This window comes from Anabrus simplex, chromosome 5 (genome assembly GCF_040414725.1).
Source record: "Anabrus simplex isolate iqAnaSimp1 chromosome 5, ASM4041472v1, whole genome shotgun sequence".
Lineage (NCBI taxonomy): Eukaryota > Metazoa > Arthropoda > Insecta > Orthoptera > Tettigoniidae > Anabrus > Anabrus simplex.
The window spans coordinates 113,723,133-113,747,169 of record NC_090269.1 but is presented as its reverse complement, the minus strand read 5'-3'; the positions used below and the strand labels follow the sequence as shown (position 1 = coordinate 113,747,169).

Sequence of the window (24,037 nt, the reverse complement as noted above, 5' to 3'; positions counted from 1 at the left end):
AAATCACTATCGTCGTCTTTTTCAAAGTCACTACCCAATATGAGGGCAAGAGCCTCCTCCGCAGTATATCTTTCCCCCGTCATCAGGGCTTTCACAGTTTAAAAGTGATTGAAAGTTAAATCGAGAAGCACAAGCATGTCAGTACAGGGGAGCAACCAGGCGCTAAGTGAGTAGCATACCGGACAAATTGCTTTAGTCTTTGTACTGGTTACTCCTTTCATCTGGTGATCATAGCCATAACCATTATTGGTTAAATTCTCTGATACAGGGGCTGGGTGTATGTGTTGTCTTCATCATCATTTCATCCTCATTACGACGCGGAAGTCGCGTACAGGCGTCAAATAAAAAGACCCGCGCCTGACACTCCCAGGACTAAAAGCCATACGTCATTTCATTTCATAGCCATAACTATAGATTCCCAAGTCGTCCACGAGAAACCTCCAAGGCCGAACTTCCCCAGCAGTCTATCTTAGCGAAACGGAAAACAGCCGAAAGACACGCGACTTCTACAGCAGTCCACCAGCTATGAGGCACAGCTCCAGCACGACTGCTACAGCAGTCCACCGGGTGTGCGGCACAGATCCCTCCTCACTGCTAGAGCAGTCGACTGGAGTGAAAGGGTTAAGGGAAAAGCATAATTATGTCAACAACTCTTACAAGAGAAGAACTACAAGTTATTTCGAACATCACACGGACTGAGATTCGCAAAGTGTCTCCAAACCTGTTGACAAGGTGTCATGCGTGTTTGATTACTGAGGGACAATATTTTGAACATCAAATGTAATTCTAAGTAGGTTTTAGACTACAGTAATAGTTTCACTAGAAATAGCTTCCTATAAATATGAATTGCCGCGATCTAGTGGGGAGAAAAGGCACATGTTATACCGGCTAGCGATATTGTCATTGCGCCAGCTGTGCCGTACTCTCGTGTTGTGCTGCAACTGAAGCTAAAAAAAAAAGACCCTGTATATGCATCTAAAGAGCTGGGCTGAGTAGTTCAGATGGTAAGAGCGCTGCCTTCCGACTCCATATTGGGGGGTTCGATTCTGGCTCAGTCAGGTGATTTTTTTAAGGAGTTCAAATGCGCCAATCTTATGTCGGTAGATTTACGGGCACGTGAAAGCACTCCTGCGGGAGAACATACTGGGACCTTGGCGTCTAAAAAAAAAAATAACACTAAAAGTAATTAGTTGGGCAAAGTTTATAACATTGTGTACCTCATGTATGTGTTATAAGTTATTTATTACTAAAGGAGCCCATGTAAAACATTGTTCAATATCAGTGATAAGGACTTTTAAAAACCATTCCTTAATTGTCTCTTCAGGGTAACGAATGTTTACTTAAAGCAAATGATGTCTTCACTATAGAATTTGAATATATGCTTCAATATGCTTTAGAATGGAAGTGTAAATTTGAATGACTTTTATGTTTTGTAATTTTTTTAGGCACGTGCAGCAGCTCCTTGTGTGCTGTTCTTTGATGAATTGGATTCTATTGCGAAGTCCAGAGGAGGAAAGGTTGGGGATGGTGGTGGTGCTGCTGATAGAGTTATCAACCAAATCCTAACAGAAATGGATGGTATGGGAGCAAAGAAGAATGTGTTCATCATCGGTGCCACAAACCGACCAGACATTATTGATCCAGCCATTCTCAGACCTGGGCGTCTTGACCAGTTGATTTACATTCCTTTGCCAGACGAAAAATCTCGAGAGGCTATATTCAAAGCAAATCTTCGCAAATCTCCAGTTGCTAAGGTTAGTGTCAAAGATATTTTTGTCACTTATCAAGTGTAAGGTTTCTGTGTTGTAGATATGTACAATATTTGGATTTATTTTTTTAATATTAAAAGTAGTATTATGGGGGGAAAGATCAATGTAAAGGAATGTGGAGGACAGGTTGATGATGTGTTCATGCTATGTATTTTCCATATAGCATCATGCAGATGCAGATGACCAAATCATACAATGTGCAACCATCTTTATTCTGACAGCTGAGTTCCAGATAAGAGCTTCAACTGCCACTCGATCTTCGGCATAGCTTAACTATACTCTGAACATCAACCTCTAAATTCAAGTTTTGGCTGATTTTGGCTTTATCTGGAGGTTTTGAATGGAAACATAGACATCCAACCAGTTCAAATCTGCCATTCATATCAATTTACATTGGTTCAGTGGATCTCGAAACCTAGCTGCCAACTGTATGGTGTACCTTCACCATGTGCTTAAACTATCTCACTCAGTGTGTGACCAAAATAGCAGCATAGAGGACATTGGCGGTTGTTCGTAAAATTCTCATAAAAATTACTTTATCCTCTGGCACAAGTGAGAATTACATGCGTGTAATTTTCATAACTTCACTCCGGTGTGCCCAGTGTTTTTTCTGTGGGCTCGTTTGCTGCACGTGAAAAGGGAATGGCGCTGTATACCTTCACATGATTTGTGTTCCCTGACCCTGGCCTCTGTTTTATGTGCACGTTCATCCCTGCTAGTTGAATTTGTACGTGTATCCGCTGTTGGGTAATCATAACATGTATTCGACTTGTATTAGTATTGTTTGTAATCTCCCCCCTTGCCGTCCATTATCATGTTGTTGAAATTTTTCCGCTTTAAGAATTTATGGATTTCTCCTTATAAAAGTTGGCATGTATGTCGATGTTCGACAGTCGTACAGGCCCTTACTGTTGTATGGGTTACCTTCCCGCTACTAACCTAGAGCTGCATTCTGCAAATTAACACTTGCTTGCCCCTTGTAAAAGCGCTGTGCGCCGGTGTAAAGCATATCCGATTAGATACATGAATGCTTGATGGTTCATTAAATGCAAACCCAGACTTCTGTGGAAAGATAGGAATATAGATTAGGAAGAATACAAGTCTTTTGTGTAATGTATGTATCTTTCCCTCAAGCGCGCAGAAGGGGGGGGGGGGGTGTTTTTTTATTGCCTATATCTTTGTCCTTTTCTAAATGCCGGCCTTGTGGTATGGTACGATTTCTAGTTAGATTAATGAAGATTCAGTTTGTGTGTAGTCTAGCCAAATTAAAACTTGCATTGTCATGTTTCCTGAATAACACAAGTTTTTTTAATTAAACCATGTTGTATCGCCAAATATAATTTTGGCTTTGTCTTTCACTTTCCAGCTCAGATTTTGTTTTCATGACCAGTTTTCAGGTCTGAAGTCAAAATGACCTATTTTAATCCTTTATTTTTTCATTCATGTGTAAATTTTCTTCAGCATGTGTGTGCATAATTCTTTTTTCATTCTATCATTTTAGGATGTGGATCTTACTTACATTGCTAAAGTGACCCATGGATACTCTGGCGCTGATCTCACAGAAATCTGTCAACGAGCGTGTAAACTAGCCATTCGCCAAAGCATTGAAGCTGAAATAAGACGTGAACGTGAAAGAGCTAACAATCAGAACTTGGCTATGGATGTAAGGAAACTTGATGCTTGATGGTATCTAGATTGTATTCTTTATTGTAAGTGTCCTTTATGGCAGATATTATCTTTTGCAGATGGATGAAGAAGATCCTGTTCCTGAAATAACTCGTGCACATTTTGAAGAAGCAATGCGATTTGCACGTCGATCGGTGTCTGATAACGATATACGGAAATATGAAATGTTTGCTCAGACGTTACAACAGTCTCGTGGATTTGGCACAAATTTCAGGTACTGACAATTAAGTTGAATCATCATGTACATTGAATATTTTCTTTAGAGGTGTTATTTGCTTGTTGAGATGTAGTGTATTTTTAGAATCAGTGTGTCAGCTCAATCTTTTTGGCTTCTTTGCTGAGCACAGTTGATGAATGTTATTTCTAACAAATTTACAGTCACTCTAATTATGGTTCATTGAGAAAAGTCTGTCATGAGTTTCATTGCTTGAGAGAAGAGTGGTCAATACATTTTTATATAGGACTCATTTTCAAGTTTTTCATTTGGGGTTTCATCCCTTTCTTTTCCATTTTACAGGCATTTGTCTCTTTCACAGTCCGAATATATTTTAAAACAGGTTATGAAATATTCCGAGTTGTGATGTTCGTGTGTCCCTCAGTAGTCATATGAGAAGTGAATCCCAACAGGAATGGACATATTTTTATTCATTTCAAGCATTTTGGAACAAATATATTAGTTGCCAAGCTATTACATGTGTGGAATGAATGCAGGGTAATTTTTAGAGGTAGTGGTAGGAAACATCAGTGGAGTAGAAAATACAGTAGAAGTCCGCTATAACGAGTACCACGTTATGACAGTTTTTGTCTGTCCCCTCAAAATTCTTATTTTAAACTGTGTATTATCCTTCTCTTACAGCAAGAGCCCAATCACTGACGCATCCATTATTACGAGCAATTAAGCATCTGCGTTTTGGGTTGTTTTTTTTTTTTTTAACCAATATTTATGCATGCAGCGTCAACATTCGAAGGCGATGTCAGAGTCAATTAGTAATACCTGTTGACTGCTGTTCCGTAAAGAAAAATGGAAATGAAAGAGAACATGTTTCATAATGAATGCATAAATGTGTCCGATAGCAGTTAACTCATTAAAAATAAAGGCTGAATGAAAGAAAACATGTTTTCGTAATAAATATGTTGTAAATAACGTGGTCGATAACAGTTAAACGTTAGAAATAAACTATCGCTTAATTTTAATACTCGGCACTGAAATTAAGAATGCGGTACACATCAAGGTATGGCAGAGTGCATCACTGATTTCTCTGCTGGTTGTTCATAGCGTGCCTGTCTGGCTCGAACGTTGGCGATCAACTAGGCTATTCTGACTTTGTCTATTGCAATTTGGAACAGTTCTGCAGATGTTTTGTTGAACCCGGTTTTAAGGTTGTCAAGCCAGGAAATTCTGCTTCACCCAGATCTTTTTTCTTTCTATTTTAGCTCCTATCTTTTCTGATTCCTCATGATGTGTCCAAAATATTGTAGTTTACGACACTTGATGGTGTTGATCAGCTCTGGTCTCTCGTTAGCTCAGCGTAGAACCTCAGCGTTTGTAACTTTGAATCCATGATGTTCTCAAAATTCTTCTGTATAGCCAGAGTTCAAATATTCCAGTCTAGCAGTGGTGGCTTTTGTAAGGGTCCAGGTTTCCACACCATAAAGGAGAACTGAAAACACACAGCACCTAAGGAGCCACGTTTTGGTATCCATGATAAGGTTGTGATTCTTGAAGGTTGAGCTCATTGAGTTGAAAACACTCCTTGCTTTTCCAATGCGACACTTTATCTCTTGCAAATTGTCCCATGCTTCGTTAATTATGGTACCCAGGTACGGATACTGTGAATCTCTCTCTATACTTGCTCCATTGAGGAACAGATTCATGCCTCAGATGTTCTTCTTACTGATGATCATAAATTTTATTTTATTAGTGTTGATGTCCAGACCATATCTCTTGCTTGTTTCAGAAATTTTGTTCAACTTCTGTAGTCCTTTCATCGTATCTGCAAAGACAATTGTCATCTGTGTATCGTAAATTGAGTTTGACACCATTCACTGAAATTCCTTCTTCCACATCAAATAGGCTTCTTTGAATACGTGCTCAGAAGAAAGGTTGAAGGGTTTCGGTGATATTATACACTTGCCTGACCCCTCGGTGTATTCTCACTTCCTCAGATTGGTCTTGATCCATTTTCATGACAGCAGATTGGTTCCAGTATAAATTTGCTATTATTCTTAGATCTTACCCATCAATTCCTATTATCTTGAGTACATCTATCATGTGTTCATGATTCACAGGATCAAATGCCTTTTTGATAATGAGGCATGTAAATACATTACAGTTGATATCCATACATCTTTGGAAGATTACCTGTACACTAAATATTGCTTCTCTAATGCCAAATGCCTTTAAAAACCCGAACTGATTGGACGCTATCTATTCTTCACAAATGCTGCATATCCGCTTGTGTATCACTTTAAGAAACAATTTTAGCAGATGGCTCATTAAACTGATGGTATGGTAGTCCTCACATTCTTTGGCATTTGATTTCTTAGGTAAAGCAATAAATTCTGATTTTAACCATTCTGGAGGGACTTTACATGATAAGTAAATGTCATTGAATATTTTTGTGATCATTATTTTTTCTTCACTGAGCAGTTTGAGAAATTCTGCTTGTATGCCAGCTGACCCAGCTGCTGCTTTCTCTTCCTTCATTTGTTGTATGCCCACTTCCACTTCACTTGCTAGGATATCTGATCCCGTTGTATCTGATATCTCTGGTTCCTGTCTCCTCATCTCATCTTGGAATAGCCTAACTGTTCCAGATATTTCTCCCATTTTCTCTTTTTTCCTTGTTGATTATGAGTAGAGTTTGTGATTTTTAGCATTTGCGATAAATGCGAAATATGCCGAAACTTTGTCAGTGTATGTGCCTTCATCTTATATGACCCGTACGTGTGGTTTTTAGCGATTTCGAATTCGCGATAAAATGCGAAATTGGTTCAAAATGCGAAATTATACAATTTATGCGAAATAGATGCGAAACTCAGTTTTATACGAAATAAACATATATTTTTTAAAACTATGCATTTTTCTTAAAAATAAGATATAAATGTTGTTATTTATTTCAGGAGAAATAATTATTACGGCGCCCAGTGCGATCGTAAAACGGTAACATGCTTTGACGGACACTTCCGTCTTGGTGCACGGAACATCTATAAGTTCATTATCGCAGTTAGCTGGTCGGAGAGATTTATTCTCTTTGTTTTTCAGCCTAACCGATTGATGTCAGATGATACCTGAAGCTATTTTCTCTGTGTAAATAGTAACTCTGAGCTGAAATACGGATAATAAAAAGCACCTCATTTTGCCGCAGGTTGTAAACAATCATGGCGGCATCCAAGCGCGGCATGGATGAGTTTATTCGTAACTGGATGAAAATAGTGATGTTGAAAGTGGAAAAGATTCTCTGGAGAGTGAAAATACTTCTTCTTCAAATGACAGTGATGAAAGTGATTCCGATTTCAGTTCCGAGATGATAGTGCCAATTGAAACTACGTGACGAAACCAGAATGCAACAAGAGCGAGTGAGAAGTCTAGTTTCTTTTTTTTTTTTTTTTTTTTTTTTCCCTAGTTGCTTTACGTCGCACCGACACAGATAGGTCTTACGGCGACGATGGGACAGGAAAGGCCTAGGAATGGGAAGGAAGCGGCCGTGGCCTTAATTACGGTACAGTCCCAGCATTTGCCTGGTGTGAAAATGGGAAACCACGGAAAATCATCTTCAGGACTGCCGACAGTGGGGTTCGAACCCACTATCTCCTGGATGCGAGCTCACAGCTGCGCGCTCCTAACCGCACGGCCAACTTGCTCGTTGAGAAGTCTAGTAAAATGATACTTGGAATTATGGTCTTGTTGACAATAAGCCTCTTTCTGTAACATGTAAACCAGTTTTTGAAATTCACTCTATAGTGAGGAGGGGGTTGGGTAATAATCCGAAAGAAATGGACTTAAGGAATGAATTTCTAACCTCACAGTTCTGGGATCACGTCACTAAGGAAACCAGTACCTATGCCTCTACATTTCTTGCTAATTTATCTGCTTCCCTGGAAACCAATAATACTTACGAACAAAAACATTGGTTTCCTGTTACTTTAGACGAGCTAAAAGCTCACTTTGCTTTGTGTATTCTTATGTAGCCTATGTGATTAATCAAATTTATGTTAAAGTGACGAAAAAATAAATAGTAAGTAAGGGAATATTTCCTTTCACAAGTAAGGCAGCCCAAAGGGTTAAATCATTCAATGTGTGGAATTTCTTTCACTGGCTAAAGGGCACTGCAAAGACCAGTCAGTCAAACAGCAAATACACTTTCAAGCACCACGTTCATTCTCTTTGTGTGTTGACCCTTGATCATAGTCGGTTATTCTTGACATTGGTGTTGAGTAGTAGTTCTGTTTAAAAGTACGGTAGCGATTTATTTTATTGTCTGTTAGCTATGGGTAGAAGCGAAGTGACGATCAAACAGCATGCCGAAAGTCACAAATCGGGACATTTTTATGTAAGCGATACAGATGGCCTATATTGATGTGCCGACTCTGCAATCAAAAACTTGAAGAAAAAAAATGTTTTGCAGGCTTTCCTTTGCCTTGGCAGCACTTATATGCATTTGGGCCTCTACGAACAGTGTCGATGTAGAGTTCTTTTTAGCAAGTACTACATAATTGTAACTGATAGGCAGTCTCAAATGAAGGACACCTTTTAAACAATTGGCATGTTGTACTTAAATCATCATTGAATTTCCTCTTCCTTGTAGGTGTGTTGTACTGTGATAAATAAATACGTTCAGAATAGTATTTTTCACTTTGAAATTGTGTTTGTAAATTTGAAAATAAGCGTATTCCTGTGTGTTCGTTAATACTTCTTGCAGTCTTATGTTGATGTTTGTCTTATTTTCCATAGTGAATTCAAAACTGAATGACGAGCAATGTGTGATTAAGCAGTATAATTTTACTCCCTATTTTTAACCAATTTGGTTCAAAATGCTAAATTTGAGAAGTTTAGATGCTACAAAACGCTAAATTTTAAAATCAAAACGCTAAATCACTGATTTTTAAATGCTATAAACCACGAACTCTAAATGAGGTTACTAGAACTATCACCGGGCGAGTTGGCCGTGCGCGTAGAGGCGCGCGGCTGTGAGCTTGCATCCCGGAGATAGTAGATTCGAATCCCACTATCAGCAGCCCTGAAAATGGTTTTCCGTGGTTTCCCATTTTCACACCAGGCAAATGCTGGGGCTGTACCTTAATTAAGGCCACGGCCGCTTCCTTCCAACTCCTAAGCCTTTCCTATCCCATCGTCGCCATAAGACCTATCTGTGTCGGTGCGACGTAAAGCCCCTAGCAAAAAAAAAAAACTACTATCTACTAGCTTTGCACAGTTTGTATGCTTTTTTTTCCCTGTGCCTTCCGGTGCACATTGAAATTGTCATGTCTACTCTGATAAAACACTCTTTCTGCTCATAATTCAGTTTTTCTTTCCTCTTGGCTTCTCTGATTCTCCTTCTGATTGTATTTTGAATCGTGTCTGGTTAAATTTCGATAAGGCTATTCCCGTCTAAGTTTATAGTGAGGAGGTTATCACTTTTCTACTCGCGCTTGATTTTGTTTTCTTGGTACATACGTGGTTAAGTGAGGTTGGCTGGCGCTGTTTGAATAAGAAAACTGAAGCATTTGCTACAGAATGCCAACTTTGGCATCTATTTTTCGCTATGTACACTTGCGAGCTCTCTCGTCGACATTCGATGGCAATGTCGGAGTCTATTAGTAATACTCGTCAACTGCTGTTCCGTAAAGAAAATTGAAAATAAGAGAACATGGTTTTGTAACAAATACATAAATAACGTAGCAGTTTTTAACTCGTTAAAAATAATGTCTAAGTAAAAGTTTTATTTTAATATTCTGCACTGAAATTAAGAAAGAATGTGATACACCTCAAGATACTGTAGAGCGCATCGCTGATTTCAGAGGTTAGTTTATATTTTCTCGCATCTGGTTAAATTTCGGAGAGGCTATTTCCATGTAAATTTATTGCGAAAATGTTATTTCTCTTCTGGCGCTTGGAATATGTTTTCGTGATACATTTAGTACTGTTAAGTTAGGTTAGGTGATGCTGTTTGAATAAGAAAACTTAAACCTTTGCCACAAAATGTGATCTATCATCTTGGGTACCATATCGTTTTTTCGCTATGTACACTTGCAAGCTCCCTCGCGACATTCGAAGGCGATGTCTGAGTTGATTAGTAATACCCGTCAACTGCTGTTCTCTAAAAGGAAATTCAGAATGAAAGAGGATAGCACTTTTTCATAATAAATGCGTAAATAACATGGCCGATAGCAGATTGCTGAATGTTATGTACTGAAATTAAGTAAAAATGTGATAGACCTCAAGATATGGCAGAGTACATTCCTGATTCAGAGGGTATTTTATATTTTCTCAAGTCTAGTTATATCTCCAGAAGGCTGATCCCATGTAAATGTGTAGCGAGGAGGTTATAATTTCTCTACGTGCGCTTGAAATATGTTACCATGATATATGTACGGTTGGGTTAGGTGGTGCTGTTTGAAGAAGAAAACTGGAACGTTTGCCACAGAGGCCTTTGGAGTGATATAATAATTTTTTTCACAATGAAATTAAACTATGGTTCATGGTTCTAACCGGCACCACCCTCTAGGACCCCGGTAACATCCTAGCGGTGATGAGGTTAATAACCTTATCCACCAGCTGAGGAAAAAAGGAAGAGAGAGAGAAAGATAGAGAGAGAGAGAGAGAGAGAGAGAGACTGGTGTGAAGGTTGCTATTGTGTCCACCCCAAATGGGTAGATTAAGCGAACACAAGAGAGAACAAGGGGGAAAGTGAACAACAAGTCACAGTACATTCAAAAAAAATTCAAGGGTAAAACACCAGCAAACAACATGATTCTAAAATTACCCAAAAGGAAGAAAATAGAGACACTTACCCAAAACGTGGAGGAAAAGCGGCTTAAGGCCCGTGGACACCCAAACAAAGAAATAGTTGCAGCGCTGCACCAAATGTGGTAAATGAAAACCAACTTTTAAGTGATATGAAAGAAAACTTTAATAGGCATTTAAATGAGAGGTAACAATTCAAAAAAATAATATCTAGAGTGGACCTAGGTTCATCATCAAAGGAGATTAAAGTCGGATAACAACTTGAACCAGGTTGTTTAAAAGAATGTAAATACTCGATTAACAGTAATTGAATTAACTTGCAAGAAATTAATATGATTAGTAAATAAATAGCCAACGAGGCAGCTTTAAATAAGAAAATGTAGACTTCATTTAACAAATAATAAAGGAACTAATCCGTAAATATCAACAAGAAAAAAAAGCAACAGTGACCTCCATACCTCAAACAAGATAATTAAAATATTGATTTAAATGTGATCGATCACGCATTGAAGAGAAAAACAAAATACCATGTTTAGTAAACAATCCGTGGTTCATGACCTTTAGGCCGGTTGCCTTTTAACTTTACTACAATTCGTTCCAATTTCTACCAAGGGCAATTTCCAAGGGCCCACGAAAATAAAGGTAGAAGTTACACATTTCGCCCAGACAAGGAACGAGACGAAACGACAGAGAGGTTGGCCGAAATAAATCACTTTATATGAAAGAAATGCCAACGATACCAGGCAACAAAAATATTTTCATCCCAGCAGCACACACGAACCAACAACAATCACCGTTAAAAACAAAAACCCACAACAATTACCCAAACACACGTTGCCATAGTAACGGACAAGCAAAGCACCGTCTACAAATGAGAAGTAAAACCAACGGTTTAAAATTAGAATAAAACAGAGATCCCAGAAACAATGCAAAAAAAATCAAAGCAAGGAGAAATAAATCCCAGAAGGCAAGGAACCCGAAGGAAAGCTAACCCCGCTACCTTGGAAACAGCGCCTTGGTTCACACCTTATGGTACAATAAAGTGCCAAAAAAAAAACCTTTTCTTAATTTTAAGATAAACATACTAATTTCTTTCACCGTGCAAACTGCATTCTAAAATGATTAATTGCCGAAACCGTTTCTCATGGTTCACAGACGCACACGATATCCAGCACAAATTTCGAAGAGGAAGTCTTAATCCGAATATTATTATTATTATTATTATTATTATTATTATTATTATTATTACAGTTATCTTGAAGTACGCCGAAACACATAAATCTTCTTGCTTCCCCAGAATTACTTTAATCCAAAACAGTTACATACCTTTGAGTCCAGAAAAATTGAGAAGCTCAAACCTGGCCATTGTTATTGAAGACCGGCAACCACGAGGCCATGAACTAAAGTTGTTCACCAAGGATCCTGGAGAATTATCGTAGCAAAAACATAATCCAATGACACAGTAGGAGGCCAGCAACTAATGGAATAAGGGATAATCCCTCTTAAGTTGGATATCACGGGGGTTTCAGCACAACCACCCGCCGCATAGCGGAACACACACATTCACGTCCATCCATGGCGGGTACAGGACGCCGACTCACTCGGAAGTAGTCGCTAGAAGTGAACAGTAGACTCGCGTCACACCACTCGCGCACGCGCAGTAGGCGCAGACACAGAACTCAAACTGCCGCGCACGGCATGCTGTCCTCAAAAAAGTATATTGGCAAAAGCCGATTGACACAGAATTTCCAAATGGCAACACACACTCCAGTTCGAAAAGGTTATAGGGGGAGTCTCGAACTATTTAATACTGTCTCAGTCCTCCCGCCCCGAAAGACAACAAATCTCAAGCATAATTCGATGATGATGTGGTCATACATAACCTAAATTTGGGTGAAGTAGTCCAACTGAAAACGACCACCAGGATAAACTAGATTTAATTGGGAGTCCACATGACCAGGTTAAATTTTTCAAGACACAGTTGCATATTACATTGTTTTTCAAAATAATTGGCGGGATGCAATCAACATCAGTGTTCAGAAACGTTAATCGCCCACACAGGAAATCACCAGAGTAATGTTTTTCACTAGATAGAGAGCACAATGATCAGAGTTCACAAAATCTTCAGATGCACCTGATATACTTTGTTTCAAGGCATCACACGATGATATAGTTTTTGACACATGAACAAGTTCACCTTTGAGGTTTGGCAATTCTTACACTAATCACAGATATACTGACCCAAATCAAACGAAAACCACATGACTATTAGTCCACGCATCCAGGTTATTTCCTAAAGCACGGTGGTAAATTAATTTTAATGCACGAATACCTTTACAAGTCTCCTTTGGTATTAAGGGAATGCATGATCTCGAGTTGCAAAAAAGGAATGACACCAGGATAAAGGAACGCACAACGGAATCGGGGGAGGACCAAAGTAGGCGCAATTGGTGAATGTAATCTTCAAAATAAGTGAACCGCAAAATCTAGATCAATACAGTTTTGTTACGCTTGATTGAGTCAGGGCCACGGTACACCCCACAAAACACAGTAGTGGGTAGTCAACAGGGTAAGCACCAGTAGTACACGGAGTATCCATAATACCGGAATGGAACGAGCAACCACACCCATCACCATAGCCAAACGAGAACTCAAACTTCAACACACGTTTCGGTAGAGGAATCAAATACCCAGGATTAAAAATTACCGCAAAACAACCCAAAATCAAGAGCATCAACCACAACATAAGGTGCCATAACCACCGTGTCAAATAGCAATTTTCCACAGGAGCCCAAATTAGATGCACAGAGTGAAACAACGCCTAGCTTACAAGTACCATCACAACAGTACAACGTCTTACCACCACTAACTAAACATAAATAAATATGACATAACTCAAGAAAGTTTTCATCTAGACAAAGGTCATTACACCGGCGTACACCAATGAAAGCAGGTTAAGTCCAAGGTTTTAGAATTTAGCAGATACAGGGCTACGACACGGTGAAAAATCAACCACTAACAGATTCCAAAATCCACTGACAAGGGCATTAAGGAAATTTTCACGAACACCGGTTCAACTTCACACCTCAAAATACACCACCTAGTAGAATAAGAGTGAGGACAAGCAACCAAAACACAATAGATAAATCTAGCTTCAAGAAGTCGGGGTTAGGGTATAAAATATGGAAAATCCAAGGCTTAAAAGGGTAAACATGTTTAGAGCAAGGGAAGGATTGACTGGACCGGTTGGAGACTTCTTAAAATATCCAGATGGAGGGTTCGCGAATAGTCTGTCATCGACAACAGATCAGCCAAGCAACCGCACATATCATTAGTCACAAATAAGCGACATGGACTTAACGGAACAGAAATAGGGATAGAAGAATCACAGGAGGGACACAGACTGGAATCAGTAACCAACCTACTACACAGAACCTTAAATACAATTAATTTCACAATGGCCAGCCAATCAAATTAAAAGGCAAGTAAAACCTCAGATCGGAAGACCAAAATGGAAAATATCGAGCAATGACGCACACAACGTACACCACCGGATACCCAATAGGGTCTCGGCATTACCCGGTCTATAAATACGTGACTTTCCCATCACACTGTCCCAATACGGCCACAGGTACTTTCTCCTATCCACCAGGAGAGCAAGCAAATAAAACATAAGTGGCGGAATACGAGGCGAGTCCATGGAAAATGCTCACAGTAGCATGAAGAAGGCAGTACTCTACAAGTAGACCCCATAATCTACTCGCAGGAATATTCCAGTACCGACTAAGGGAGCACTACTCCGTCCCATACCAGAGTAGCAAACCCAGAACACGGTAAGATGACAAACACCAATGTCAACAGACACTAAGAGATCCACTGAGAAAAATAAAACACCATAGAGTGGCAGGTAAAATTAAAATGAGCTTTACCGTAGAAGAAATTACATACACGACGACATCAGATCAATAGGAAATGCACGGAGACAGGGAAAGAAGAACCCGAGCATACCAAACAAACACATTACTGAAAACCCACAAGCTAATTCTGAGAGCAGTAGATTCATGTAGAAGAAATGGCCATATCCACAGAACACGGAGGTAAATCAAAGACAAACACGAACACTGCCCATACCAAGGTGTCAACATCACCAAATAATACAACACAACAAGAATAACCCAACCATGACAAACCACACCGGACATGTGTCAGCCCCACAAAGGGATCAAAGGAACACAAACATCCTCAACAACATGCCGTGAAGTTCTCATGCCACCCCAAAATAAATCCCCAAAAACAATCCACGGTACCGTCACAAGACAACCACCTTACATATGTCCAAAGCCATCCCAATCAAGGTTCAAAAGGGCATATACCACCCCTCAGGCAGAGGATCATCAACAACACAACACAAGAGCCAACAAGCAGATATGGTAGGGAATACTTGAACCCACAACTCAAAAGAATTAGATAAGTACCAATAGGTTAACAAAATTTTCGAAATACATATTCTAGGCATATAATTACCACGGCAGTGCACGATACCAAAATGGAGAGAATAATCAGGCATAAGAAACACCAAATTACCAAATAACGTTTACACCGGGATGAAATCCAAAGCAGTAGTTCAGAAAAGGTCAATTACATTAATTAATACACAGCAAGACAAGTTACGAGTAGGAAAACTAGAAGTGGCCCAGGCACCAGATAAATGTACTTCAACTAGTTGATAGGTTACACGAGGAAGATGGTTCACGACACACCAGAAATAGCTAAATCCGTCCGACCAATAATCAGGAAGGGAAAAACCAGATAAAACTATAACAGCTCAGGCACAAGGCCATCTAGTTATCCCAACCTAATACCAGCCAACATGGCCCAACCATAACTGATAACTGCCTCACAAAGAGTTGACAGAAAGGATAACTCCAATCACAAACCAAGACCAGGCATACATACATATTCACGGATGGGATGATGAAATGAAAGGACACTCATGCCGACAACACACAGCACTCAGCCAAAGCACAAACACACAAAAGCTCGGTAATGATTGAGTCACATCATATAGGCAGATTCAATATACCAAACTCCACACAAGGATGGGAACACGTCTCTAGTAACAGGTCAAATAACCCAGACATGATCTCACACGGGTGCATATATAACGGCACACTAAAAGCCAACTACACTTCAGATAACCGTAACCTAAACCAAATTTAAAGAAATAATAATCGACAAGTAAGGTTAAGCAATTTCCAAAGTAAACACCAACCAAGGTGCACAGAAGCATTACAGGCTTGGTAAGTTTCAAAATACCATGATGTTGCTCACCAGATTATCAGCTACTGACAGCAAAGAATGGTTACTGGCATGGAAACAACAGTGGTTAGCCATAAGTTAGTAGGGCCACATAACTTTATCCACACAGCACCAATTGAATGGAAAGCACATACAACCATCAACGCCAAAACACCAGGTCACAGTTCAAAACCATGAAAGGGCATAACACATCACCGTACACTCCAGCACATAACCGTTTACACGTATAATTAGGCACAGTTGGACATGCCTAGTGGCTAGGTCAAATTATAGATCAGAATCACACGCCAGAGTTAACGCAGTAGAAAGAATTAAATTTAGAAGGTAAATAAACGGTTAGCATGTACACCACCAAGGTACCATACAGGAAAATATGCTAGAAATGATAATAACATCATTAAGTCTAGGAGCCAGAAGCAAGGCCAGAACAGATAACGCAATAAAATGATCCCAGGACACACTACGTCACTCTCCAAAAGCAACCGAGCAACCTTCACATAACATAATGATCAGAAAAGCTCTCCAAGATAAAACCAGATTAATTCAAACCTAAATCGCAACCACAGAATGCAGGTAGGCAGCAAAAATACAAGGTTGACAGCCAGTACTCATAATACAGGACATGTACTAAGCGGTAGTACACCAGTAGCCCTGAGTCAACCAAGTCATACTCCATTACAAGTTGTTCAATTATTACAACTTCCACCAACCCAGAATAATTAATTACATGCAGTCACTCACCAAATCCGCCGGGAAAAAGGAAGAAAAATTTACAGGTCACCTCGAAACAGCAAGGCAGAAGCAGAATTCACAGCACAGGTACCCATAGGGTTTCAAAATCATAATCAGCAAGTAGGTAAATCCATACAGCTCAGCATAAACACAGTAGAAAGCAACAGGGAACTCCAAATCGCAGGTACATGAAACTTTTTTTTTTTTGCTATGGGCTTTACGTCGCACCGACACAGATAGGTCTTATGGCGACGATGGGATAGGAAAGGCCTAGGAGTTGGAAGGAAGCGGCCGTGGCCTTAATTAAGGTACAGCCCCAGCATTTGCCTGGTGTGAAAATGGGAAACCACGGAAAACCATTTTCAGGGCTGTCGATAGTGGGATTCGAACCTACTATCTCCCGGATGCAAGCTTCACAGCCGCGCGCCTCTACGCGCACGGCCAACTCGCCCGGTGGTACATGAAACAAATAACGTAGGGAATTACACGAGATCCTTGCATTTCCTTTTACAATAGTTATTAACAATAACACTTTTAGTTTCTTAGTCTTTGATTTCCATCCACCAACATCTACTACAGCACTGCACCAAGCAAGGGTAGAAGGGAAGGAAAATTAGGCTGTACAAGGCAGAAACAACTGAGATTAGGCAGCAGAGCAACAACAACAACAACCACCACAAGTCTGCTACCACTCTAACCGGGTTCAGAACAACAGTGGAACAACAAAACAACCACCGCTCTGATACCACTCTAACCGGCACCACCCTCTAGGACCCCGGTAACATCCTAGCGGTTATGAGGTTAATAACCTTATCCACCAGCTGAGGAAAAAAGGAAGAGAGAGAGACTGGTGTGAAGGTTGTTATTGTGTCCGCCCAAAATGGGTAGATTAAGCGAACACAAGAGAGAACAAGGGGGAAAGTGAACAACAAGTCACAGTACATTCAAAAAAAATTCAAGGGTAAAACACCAGCAAACAACATGATTCTAAAATTACCCAAAAGGAAGAAAATAGAGACACTTACCCAAAACGTGGAGGAAAAGCGGCTTAAGGCCCGTGGACACCCAAACAAAGAAATAGTTGCAGCGCTGCACCAAATGTGGTAAATGAAAACCAACTTTTAAGTGATATGAAAGAAAACTTTAATAGGCATTTAAATGAGAGGTAACAATTCAAAAAAATAATATCTAGAGTGGACCTAGGTTCATCATCAAAGGAGATTAGTCGGATAACAACTTGAACCAGGTTGTTTAAAAGAATGTAAATACTCGATTAACAGTAATTGAATTAACTTGCAAGAAATTAATATGATTAGTAAATAAATAGCCAACGAGGCAGCTTTAAATAAGAAAATATAGACTTCATTTAACAAATAATAAAGGAACTAATCCGTAAATATCAACAAGAAAAAAAAGCAACAGTGACCTCCATACCTCAAACAAGATAATTAAAATATTGATTTAAATGTGATCGATCACGCGTTTAAGAGAAAAACAAAATACCATGTTTAGTAAACAATCCGTAGTTCATGACCTTTAGGCCGGTTGCCTTTTAACTTTACTACAATTCGTTCCAATTTCTACCAAGGGCAATTTCCAAGGGCCCACGAAAATAAAGGTAGAAGTTACACATTTCGCCCAGACAAGGAACGAGACGAAACGACAGAGAGGTTGGCCGAAATAAATCACTTTATATGAAAGAAATGCCAACGATACCAGGCAACAAAAATATTTTCATCCAAGCAGCACACACGAACCAACAACAATCACCGTTAAAAACAAAAACCCACAACAATTACCCAAACACACGTTGCCATAGTAACGGACAAGCAAAGCACCGTCTACAAATGAGAAGTAAAACCAACGGTTTAAAATTAGAATAAAACAGAGATCCCAGAAACAATGCAAAAAAAAATCAAAGCAAGGAGAAATAAATCCCAGAAGGCAAGGAACCCGAAGGAAAGCTAACCCCGCTACCTTGGAAACAGCGCCTTGGTTCACACCTTATGGTACAATAAAGTGCCAAAAAAAAAACCTTTTCTTAATTTTAAGATAAACATACTAATTTCTTTCACCGTGCAAACTGCATTCTAAAATGATTAATTGCCGAAACCGTTTCTCATGGTTCACAGACGCACACGATATCCAGCACAAATTTCGAAGAGGAAGTCTTAATCCGAATATTATTATTATTATTATTATTATTATTATTACAGTTATCTTGAAGTACGCCGAAACACATAAATCTTCTTGCTTCCCCAGAATTACTTTAATCCAAAACAGTTACATACCTTTGAGTCCAGAAAAATTGAGAAACTCAAACCTGGCCATTGTTATTGAAGACCGGCAACCACGAGGCCGTGAACTAAAGTTGTTCACCAAGGATCCTGGAGAATTATCGTAGCAAAAACATAATCCAATGACACAGTAGGAGGCCAGCAACTAATGGAATAAGGGATAATCCCTCTTAAGTTGGATATCACGGGGGTTTCAGCACAACCACCCGCCGCATAGCGGAACACACACATTCACGTCCATCCATGGCGGGTACAGGACGCCGACTCACTCGGAAGTAGTCGCTAGAAGTGAACAGTAGACTCGCGTCACACCACTCGCGCACGCGCAGTAGGCGCAGACACAGAACTCAAACTGCCGCACACGGCATGCTGTCCTCAAAAAAGTATATTGGCAAAAGCCGATTGACACAGAATTTCCAAATGGCAACACACTCCAGTTCGAAAAGGTTATAGGGGGAGTCTCGAACTATTTAATACTGTCTCATGGCATGGGTTACTGTAGTCACGTCCTAGTTCGTGAACCATGGGCAACGGTTGAATGTCCTAGTAAGTGGTCCTGAGAGTCGGGATACCAGTTGCTATGGAATGGGAGTGGGCATCTCGGACATATTCTGAGTCGTGGCCCTCCTTTTGCTCAGGCAGCTAGGACTATACATTTCACCAGTGTTCCATAACCCGTTAGAGGAGAAATCCTCACTTGGTCATGTGCAAGTAGGGTAGCATCCTGCTTCGTGAATTTACCAAGCTCAGAACATTTTAAGCAAGCCTCAGACCTATGGGAGTAACGGAGACCCACTCCCATTTGACAGGCGAGGGACTCCTTGGAAATAACTTGGCAAACGAAATGGAATTCGATGGGGGCTATCTATATTAATGGGGCTTATGGAAGAAAGAGAAAGGAAGAAAGAAAGTACAACTGGCTGAGTCAGCAAAGAGGATGCATCTGGATGTGCTAGGAGTAAGTGATATTCGGGTAAGGGGAGATAACGAGGAAGAGATAGGAGATTATAAAGTGTACTTGACGGGTGTTAGAAAGGGAAGGGCAGAGTATGGGGTAGGGCTCTCTATCAGGAATACCATTGTACGCAACATAGTTTCTGTTAAGCACGTAAATGAGCGAATGATCTGGGTAGATTTTGCAGTTGGAGGAATTAGGACAGGAATTCTCTCATTGTATTCACCATGTGAGGGTGCAGATGAGGATGAAGTTGACAAGTTTTATGAAGCATTGAGTGACATTGTGGTCAGGGTCAACAGCAAGGATAGAATAGTGCTAGTGGGCGATATCAGTGCGAGAGTTTTAAATAGAACTGAAGGATACGAAAGGGTAATTAGTAAATGTGGGGAAGATATGGAAGCGTTCGCTGGATTTCTGTGCTAGTATGGGCTTAGCAGTTACGAATACATTCTTCAAGCATAAGGCTATTCACCACTACACATGGGAGGCCATGGGTACCAGATCCATAATAGACTATATCTTAACAGACTTCGAATTCAGGAAATCTGTTAGGAATGTAAGAGTTTTTCGCGGATTTTTCGATGATACGGACCACTATCCGATCTGCAGTGAACTAAGTATCTCTAGGCCTAGGGTAGAGAAAGTGAAATCTGTCTGCAAACGAATAAGGGTAGAAAATCTCCAGGACGAGGAAATTAGACAGAAGTACATGGATATCGTTAGTGAGAAGTTTCGAACAGTAGACAGTAAGCAGGTTCAGGATATAGAAAGTGAATGGGTGGCGTACAGGGATGCTGTAGTAGAAACAGCAAGGGAATGCCTAGGAACAACTGTGTGTAAAGATGGGAAAATACAAACATATTGGTGGAATGATGAAGTGAGAGCAGCCTGTAAACGTAAAAGGAAGGCTTATCAGAAATGGCTCCAAACAATGGCCGAGGCAGACAGGGATTTGTACGTAGATGAAAGAAACAGAGCTAAACAAATAGTTGTTGAATCCAAAAAGAAGTCGTGGGAAGGTTTTGGTAACAATCTGGAAAGGCTAGGTCAAGCAGCAAGGAAACCTTTCTGGACAGTAATAATCTTAGGAAGGTAGGGGAAAAAGGAAATGAACAGTGATTTGAGTAATTCAGGTAAACTCATAATAGATCCCAGGGAATCACTGGAGAGGTGGAGGGAATATGTCGAACAGCTTCTCAACGTAAAAGGGAATCTTCCTGGTGGTGTTGCGAACAGCCAAGCTCATGGGGAGGAGGAAAATTATGTTGGTGAAATTATGCTTGAGGAAGTGGAAAGGATGGTAAATAAACTCCATTGTCATAAAGCAGCAGGAATAGATGAAATTAGACCTGAAATGGTGAAGTATAGTGGGAAGGCAGGAATGAAATGGCTTCATAGAGTAGCAAGATTAGCATGGAGTGTTGGTAGGGTACCTTCAGATTGGACAAAAGCAGTAATTGCACCTATCTATAAGCAAGGGAACAGGAAGGATTGAAACAACTATCGAGGTATCTCATTGATTAGTATACCAGGCAAAGTATTACTGGTATCTTGGAAGGGAGGGTGCGATCAGTCGTTGAGAGGAAGTTGGATGAAAACCAGTGTGGTTTCAGACCACAGAGGGGCCGTCAGGATCAGATTTTCAGTATGTGCCAGGTAATTGAAAAATGCTACGAGAGTAATAGGCAGTTGTGTTTGTTTCCTAGAAGATGAAAAAGATGACTTTGTGAATGCAGATACATTGACACTGTCTATATTTTACCTGATGTCAATGAAGTAACGGATGAAGAAGGCTTTGTCGTGTGGAAGAGGAACAAGTATGTGACGTGGCTGGTACCTTTGAAATACATGTAAGTACTGAACAAGAACCGGAGTATGAACGTGGAGGGTCAGCTGTAAATAAACCTAAAAAGCAAGCAGAAAGAAAGAAGGAGCAGCTCCCAAACTGGAGAAGAAAAATTGCTCCTGTCTATACTTCTTCACAAACCTCAGAAGAATAGGCTAGTTTGAAGAAATAAAAATCATTGTAGGTGGTAAGTCACCTTACGAACTATTTTCACTGTACTTCGATTCACAAGTTCTGCAAATGATGAAGCAGCTACTATAGTGTTGTTACTGACTGCGTCAAAATCTTTGCACCATACTGCTTCATACTGGAGCAACTTCAACATTTGAGGAGAATCAGATATGCAATAATCTGCACGACAATGGCATTGCCAATTGCAGGATTCGAGTTAGGGGTAAAAAGTGGTGGTGGCCTCGGTTTATATATTTGGTTGACAGTGTCATAGTCAATTCTTGGAAAATACGTAGACTAGCAAACGATGAAAAAATATCTCAGCTGCAATTTAGATCATATATAGCTCTGGCCCTGATGAAATCTGAAGATGATGACATTAAAGATGATGAAATATGTAGTGATGACGGGGAAGGCAATAAAGAAACTGACATAGAAAGAAGGAAGAAACAATTTTAATTATGGTCGACCATTAAAAGTAGCTTTACCCTTGGAAGTGCGTTATGATCAAGTAATCAAGAAATTAATCTAAAAAGCCACCTAATCGATACTTTATTTCTTATGCCTTTGGCAAACTTAAAAGTACATTAACAAACACAGTACATGTTTCAGCGACTTAGTGGTCATCTTCAGCTGTGTATAAAAATCTTAGATGATAACATTTAAAAGCATGCACATTGGATCTTAAAACTATATCCCATGGGAATCCAAAAACTATTGTTCTAGATGCTTTAAATGAAATGGAAGAGCGGGGGGGGGGGGGGGGGGTAAAGAGATTTATGTGAATGATACTTAAATTACAGTATCGTTTACAATTGTGTTTTTTTAAAAAAATACTGTAATTTAAGTATCATTCACATAAATCTCCTTACCCCCAACCCCCTCCCGCCCCCATCTTCCATTTCATTTAAAGCATCTAGAACAATAGTTTTTGGATTCCCGTGGGATATAGTTTTAAGATCCAATGTGCATGCTTTTAAATGTTATCATCTAAGATTTTTATATACGGCTGAAGATGACCACTAAGTGGTCGAAACATGTACTGTGTTTGTTAATGTATTTTTAAGTTTGCCAAAGGCAAAAGAAATAAAGTATCGATTAGGTGGCTTTTTAGATTAATTTGTTGATTGTACTCATCGATACAGCCATGAAGTGGACAGCTTGCAATGATCAAGTAAGACATTTCATAATCCAAGAGGAAAACAAAGCTTAGAAGATGATGCCGACTGTGTAAGAGCACAACAGTTTACAAGTGTCAAAAATGCAATGTTCATCTTCATTCAAACTGTTTCCAACAATTTCACTCCCGCTAAATGATAGCGGCCTACTAGGCCCGAAGTTGCATAAACGCAACATTATGCTGAACCTTAACTGTTTGTAAATACTTGTTTCCACATTTTCTGGTCTTTCTGATTTAATTTCAAGAGAAATATACAATAATATTCCAAAAAACTATGTATCTCCATTAAAAATATTCCGGTGATGTACATGTTTTTTCCGTCATTTTCTGGATAACCCGCATTTTTGTTGACTTGGTTCGGCCCTGGTCCCAGTTAATCTGGGTAAATGAGGTTCTACTGTACTAACATAGTGTAAAATGCATACAGTATAAATTGGGATCGTTCAATTGCATGGCCACAATGTTGTCATTTGTTTCTGAAGTTTATGGAATTAAATATTTATATCACTGTAACCAGAAAAATAATGAAAAAACAATGTCACACAGGTAAGAACCTAAAACACCACTAATAGAAACACTTCACATAAAAAAAAACCTATAGAAAACATAAGGCAGAACATTCAGTTATAGCCTTCTCTGACTGTTCGTGTAATGACATTATAATCCGTTTGTTTGCTGGGCACATGTGAATGACTCCTGTATCCACAGGATTTAAAGGTAATTGGTTCCAGTGACAGTAGTTTATTAAAAATGCGGCAACTTGGACATTTTTTAAATTATAATTGTGACTGGTTTGAAAGGTATTGAAGAGAAATGTCCATTTAATAGTAATCTGAAAGTCCATTGTACTTAATTATCTGGTACTTGAATCAATCAACTCCCTTACAGAATTTAAGTCCCACCATTGTCAGTCTTGAAGATGGTATTCTCTGGTTTCCTATTTTTGCACCAGGGAAATGCTTGTGCTGTGCCAGAATTAAGGCCTTAGTCTCTACCCTCCCAATTCTAGTCTTTGCCTATCCTTCTATTACCAAAACCCTTCAATGGTTAGTGTAAAGTTAAAGAACTAGGAAATTATCTTTTTTAAATCCATATCTGATGATTCTAGCTAT

At 39.6% G+C, this 24,037-nt stretch overlaps 1 protein-coding gene across 1 annotated transcript in view; it reads left to right on the top strand.

Moving 5' to 3' along the window:
• The window catches only part of TER94 (Transitional endoplasmic reticulum ATPase TER94), a 117,893-nt gene that overhangs the window by 88,771 nt on the left and 5,085 nt on the right, over window positions 1-24,037 (top strand). The window contains exons 11-13 of the mRNA XM_068227580.1: window positions 1,446-1,754; window positions 3,271-3,432; window positions 3,515-3,669. Of these exons, the coding sequence (XP_068083681.1) occupies window positions 1,446-1,754; window positions 3,271-3,432; window positions 3,515-3,669 (626 nt within the window). The remainder of the gene's footprint in view (window positions 1-1,445; window positions 1,755-3,270; window positions 3,433-3,514; window positions 3,670-24,037) is intronic.